The sequence below is a fragment of the Nannospalax galili genome, unplaced genomic scaffold (genome assembly GCF_000622305.1).
Source record: "Nannospalax galili isolate Female #2095 unplaced genomic scaffold, S.galili_v1.0 scaffold104, whole genome shotgun sequence".
NCBI lineage: Eukaryota > Metazoa > Chordata > Mammalia > Rodentia > Spalacidae > Nannospalax > Nannospalax galili.
Genome location: NW_008353596.1, coordinates 4178603 through 4184869, shown reverse-complemented (window position 1 = coordinate 4184869; position 6267 = coordinate 4178603). Strand labels below are relative to the sequence as shown.

Below are 6267 nucleotides of genomic sequence, written 5' to 3'. Positions count from 1 at the left end.
TTATATACACTACACATAGTCTATTCATTGTGGAGTAAAGATAATTTTTGTGGTTTTTTTTTATAATAAGGTGGCAAATCCATTTATGACAATGTTTGGACATGTGCTAATAAAGTCTTTAGTTGATTCTGTATTTGAAAAATGCATTTGGTGTTTATGTGTTGGCCATATAAATCCATGGCCTTTATGGTGGGATGTCAGCCCACATCTCTGTCTGGGCCTCTCTGGCTCACTGTCTCTAAAGACAGGCTGGCTGTCAAGAGCTATGCTGTGTGAGCAGGGTTATCTATGTCCTGTGCTCGACAATTTACCCAGCACCCAGGGGCTGAAGCTGTCATCTTCCTTCTCCCCTCTAACCATCATGGTTGGACATAACCCCAGTTCAGTAATCAGCATGGAGCCTCTGCTTCCTACTCTACCTCAGTCAATCCTGACCTCCTCAAATGGCCTGCTATCTAAGAGAGAAGACGCACAGCACAAGCCATAAACTACAGAGCACAAAGTAGAGATGGCTGGTGGCTGCTGATGGTACAGTGGTTAAGATACGAGCAACAAAATGTGTGGCTTAGACTCACAGCTCTGCCACTTACCACAGGACCTCGAACAAGCTGCTTCACTGTGCTCTGCCTCCACCTGTGCCTCTTAAAATGGGAGTGGTAATCACTACGCCAAAGGCAGTGATGTTGAAGTAGGGAGCTCCCTCTTGGAAAGGGTGAGCGCTTAACACCTGGCACCGCGAAGGGTAATTGCTATTCTTAGCATTAACTATTGGGACTGAGTTCAGGCTAAGAATAAGCATGTTTCCTTTTGTGAAACCTGCAGCTTGACTTTCTGAAAAAATGAACTGTAACGTTGCCAGTGTTGCTCAGGGTTGGACACACAACAGAAAGAGCTAGGCGGCTAAGGAGTCACACATACCTGGATATAAATTCCAGCTCCTCTACTAGGGCCCAAGGGCTATTTCTTCATGCCTCTGAGCCTCAGTCTCTTCATATGTCTAATGAGGTCAATAACCACCACCTGCCAAGGTCACACTAAGTCTAAAACAAGCTAACTAAGGCAACAGTCTTACTGGGGGCTCCGTATCTTCCTCCTTGAGCTTCTGGCTAGCCAAGTGCATCATGTCAAAGACATCATGAGTCCCTGCTTCCGCGATCTGTTTCTGTATCCAATTTTGCCTCTAAAATTCAGATGAGTGATTATAAAGCGGTAGTTTGAATCTGCCACCCAAAAAGTGTATGTCGGAAACTTGATTCCCAATGCAGCATTGTTGGAAGTGAAGCCTAGTGAGAGGTGTTCAGCCCGTAAGGACTCCAGCCTCATGAATAGGTTAATGTTAAATATAAGATGGTATACCTCTCCAGGTGGACGTCTTGCTCTCTCACTTACTCTTTGCTTTTCCAACAGATGCCATCACCTTGATGTTGGACTTCCAGCAACCACACTAAACTCTATTTTTTTTATACACATGACTCAACATATATTCTGTTATACCAATATCCAATAAATGAAGATACTGTGTGTCACTTAGCTCTGTTTGCCTCCTGATCATCCCAGCCTGGCACTAAGAAGCTGAACAGCCAAGTCTGAGACAACGGAGGAAGTAGGAAAAGTAGCCGAGGGGATACCTGAGTCTTTGTTTAAGCCCTCTGCATTACATCAGGCCCTGGACATCATCTCAGGACACAGTTATCGTGTTGAGAAAACAGCATGGTGTGAGGCCCTCAGCACCATGTAAGGACTTCAGTATAATGTCAGTCCCTCAGCATCTTGTCAGTTCCTCAGCATCATGTTGGAACCTTAGTATAATGTCAGTCCATCAGCATCATGTTAGGACTTCAGTATAATGTCAGTCCCTGAACATTATGTTGGGACCTCAGTATAATATCAGTCCCTGAACATCATGTTGTGTCCTCAGTGTAATGTCAATCCCTCAGCATCATGTTGGGCCTTCAGTAAAATGTCAGTCTATTAGCATCATGCTAGGACCTCAGTATAATGTCAGTCCCTCAGCATCATGTCAGTCCCTCAGTATAATGGAAGGAACTCAGTAAAAGATCAGGACCTCAGTATCTTATCATGCCTGTCTCTGTACCATATACTGATACAGTATCATGTCAAGAGCTCAACATGTCTGGAAGTCAGTATGATATCAAAGACTCAGCCTTACGTCAGGCCCTCAACATCATGTAAGACCTCAGCACCATGTTAGAACTTCAGCATTGTGGCAAGCCTTCTGTATTATGTCAGGATCTTAGTATAATGTCAGTCCTTTAACATCTTATCAGGCACTCAGTAACATGGCAGGACCTCAGTATCATGTCATGTCCTCAGCATCATGTGAGACCTCAGTGTCATGTCAGAATCTTAGCATCATGTCACACCCTCCACACCATGTCAGGACTTTGGTGTCAAGCCAGTATTTCAGTATCAAGTCAGACCTAAGTATCATGATGGGAACTCAGTGCCATGTGGAACCTCAGCAACATGCCAGGCATTCTGAATCATATCAGCACTTCAATATTGTCAGGATCCCTGCATCATGTGAGGCCCTCAACATCATGTCAGACCCTAAACATCATGTTATGTCCTTGCTATGATATCAAGACCTTAGCAACATATCAGAACATTAGCATATGTCAGGTCCTTAGTAACATGTCCTGACCTCTCTCAGTATCATGTTAATATTTCATTCTTCTATCAGGACCTCAACATCATGTCAGAACCTCAGCAATGTGTCTGGCACTCAGGATTATATTAGGCCCTCAGCCTCATATCAGATCATCAAAATATCATGATCTTAGTATCTTGTCAGGACCTATGCAGCATATCAGGCCCAACCATCATGTCAGGGTCCCTTCAGCATTGTAGTAGATCTTCAGCATCATCATGGACCTTAGTATTATGTCACAACCTTGTCATCATGTCAGCACCTGTGTTGTAATATGGACCTCAGCATCCCTGTAGAACCTCAGTATCACGTCAGGCCTTCTCTGTCATGTCTGGATGTCAGTGTCATATCAGACACTCGGCATCGTGTGTCAAGATCTTAGCAACATGTCAGGACTTCACTTCAGTGGCATGGTCTCAGCATCATGTCAGACCATCAGTGCCATGTCAGGACCTCAGCATCATGCCATGCCCTCTCTATTATATCAGTACCTCATTTTCATATCAAGACCTCAGCATCATATCAAACCCTTTACATCATATTATAAACTCAGTGTCATGTCAAGTTTCAGTACCGTGTCAGGCCCTAAACATGATATAATGACCTCAGCATCATGTTAGGTACTCAAAAATGTGTCAGGAATGATGTCTATGCCTCAGTGTTACATCTAAACCTCAGCATCATGTCAAACTCTCAACATCATGTGATGCCCTCAATATTACGTCAGGCCTTCTGGATCATATCAGGCCCTTAGCAACATTTCGGAATGACAGCATTATTACGTCCTCAGCATTACCAATTCCTTGGTATTGTTAGTAAACTTCTTATCATGTTGTACCCTCAGCATCTTGTCCCTGATCAAGTCTCTGAGCATTATGTAAAAAATCAACATCACTCATTTCCTTGGCAGGCATCATGCTATTTCTTCAGTGTCATGTCATGACCTCATTATCATGTTAGCATTTCATTCTTCTATGAGAACCTCAACATCACGTCAGAACCTCAGCATTGTGTCTGATACTCAAGATTATATTAGGCCTTCAGCCTCATGTCAGGCCCTCATCTTTAAGATGGAGATCTCCCTTATGTCCCAGTTCCTTCTTCCACTGAATAAAACACTTTGCTCCTGGTCCAAACACCCCTTTCCCCTCTCTTGCAGCGTCTTCCCCATAACACTCACTGAGCAGAAGGTAAAGTCATAAAGGCAGGTCAAGACTCTCAGACACATCTATGTTTATTTTTTTTCCTGTCAGAAAATTTCAAGAATTACACCAAAAAATACTTCAGCCTCTGCTACCTACTGACAAAAATACACCACAAAATTATAAAGCGCTCTGTGGTTTTGCTAGGGACGATTTGTTAATCTGCTTCAGATGACGAATGAATTTACAGGTGACTCAAGGTGATGATGGGAGGATGGGGAGGAGGGAGGAAGAATCAGATGAGAGTATTTGGCAGGATGGTTTGAGCTACTCTACTCTTACTCCCCAGCTGTTGAGTACAATGATTTCAGCAACATAGCAAGCCACAAAAAAATAAATAAATAAATAAAAAATACCCTTTAAATGGCCTGTTGGAGACACATCAGGAAACAGTAACATTTCTTAAATAAGCAATTCTTCTGGCCAGTTCTGGCCCCATTGGGCCTAGAGCCAGCATCTCCATAGAAAAGGGCCTTCCTGGAGCACTAGTGAGAAACACAAGGGCCCTGCTGGGTGCCATGAAGTAGGAGGCCTAGCTAATATTGGACACGACCTCCTTGTTAGAGGTTCCAGAACTTGGTTGGGGAGTATGGACACATGTCTGCTGTCAACACAACAAAGTGAGCAAAAGAAAGTCACCTTCTTTCAGCTTTCGGAGATAGCCTGTCATTGTTTCAGGTCCAATTTTCAGGCCTCCTCCTGGCTGTCACTGGAATTTCTTGGTTATAATCCAATTGCTGCTGCTGTCCTTAGCACTTTAGGGGAAAACACACACACACACACACATAAATTTAAAACCCAGGTACCCATGCTTCTAGTTTGGCCCAGGGTTATTTGCCTGACCTGTGTCTTCTTACCACCTCTCCTTTTCTCTGTCCCTCTTTACCCCTGCCATCTCAAAAACATGGGAAGCATCTAGATACACACTTGGAAAAACAAGAGGAGACAAAAATCTACCCACATTGTGTTTGCTGACGCAAAACGTGGCACACAGTGAACAACCGGAGCCCAGGTCTGAGCACGATGCCTCCCTCCACAGGTTTGTGCTAATTTTGCAAACTCACCATTGGGTGGTACCCTGTGCCCTCCTGACTTAGAAATGCCAACATCACCTTTCTCTCCAACTCAGCCTTTCCTACCTTGCCATGCTCCTATCCTGCAGACCGCAGGCAAACCTGACAGCCTACCTACCATATGTCACACACATATTCTGACACCCACACTGAAGCTAGTGCCTTATCTACGAAGCCCAGAGAGGCTGTGCTCTTGACTGCCCTGCAGTGTCTTCCACATGGAGCCCGATTCATGCTTTGCATTCATTTTCTCTGGTTCTCTTTTTCTGTTTCTAAATTTTTCCTAACAAAGAATGAGCAGTGGCTTTGAAAATATCTTACATGGGAACAATCAACACGAAACATGCCTTTGTACATGAGCCTGACTTGGGTACGAATCAACAATACCAAGGGACAAAAAGAAAGATTGATTCAGACAACTCCAGTGCACAATATTTTTGGAGAGTTCTCCCCAGATCCCATCCTGCCCCACCCCCACCCCGTACCCCAGCAGTACAGTGTTATGTTGTAGCTCCAGCTTGGCTTAGCCAGTGGTGGTGGTGTTCCCCTCTCCACCACCACCCTCATCCTGGCTGGGCAGGCCTCTAATGGCCCTGGGTCTTGGGTGGCTTGGGCTCATGGATGACGGCAGCTGCCGACAGCCATGGCCCAATGGCTCGGGCGGTGCTCTGCTTGGCCACACTGTAGTGGCTGATGACTGTGTAGAAGCGGCTTCTGGAGTTGGGGTCCTGGGATGAGTAGTAAGCATCCAGTGAGGCTGGGATACAGCGCTTGTGCTGGGGAAGAAAAAGACAAGAGTCAAGAGTAGTTGGGTGGGCTGCATCCAACCACACTGAGACACTACCATTCTGCACAGGAGCTCTGGTTCCATCAGGCTTTCAGCCACACCACAGGAGACAGCACACACCTGGGCCTGACCAGAGTAGGCCTTCCCCAACATTCACCATCACCACCTTCAAAGCTGCTATGTGTGGAAGCCAGAGGAAATGAAGCTAAGGTTGGTACTGATGTAAGGCCAGATTCATCTGGTTAGTGACTTTCTGAGTGTAGTAGCTACTGATAGTACCCCATAAGACCCCCTTACCTGGTCTCCAGTTTCTGCCTGTGTCAGTGTCCACAGATAATGACTATTTTATGTCCTTTGTTTTACACATGCATCTCTTTTCTCAAATCAAAGTTCTTGAGTCTTTTCCTTTTGTTTATTATTTTTATTTTGTCTATGAGTGTACTGCCTGCATGTATGTAAGTGCACCTGTGTCGTGCAATGCCTGCAGAGGTCAGAAGAGGGCATTGGATTCCCCTGGAACTGGAGTCAGGGATG

The 6267-nt window shown here is 45.0% G+C and overlaps 1 protein-coding gene across 1 annotated transcript in view; it reads right to left on the bottom strand.

Annotated features, from left to right (window-relative positions):
* Positions 1-3887: 3887 nt before the first annotated feature.
* Nsg2 (neuronal vesicle trafficking associated 2) overlaps positions 3888-6267 on the bottom strand; it is a 60698-nt gene continuing 58318 nt past the window's right edge. Inside the window, exon 5 of the mRNA XM_008850782.3 lies at positions 3888-5722. Within this exon, the coding sequence (XP_008849004.1) occupies positions 5531-5722 (192 nt within the window). The 3' untranslated portion in view covers positions 3888-5530. The remainder of the gene's footprint in view (positions 5723-6267) is intronic.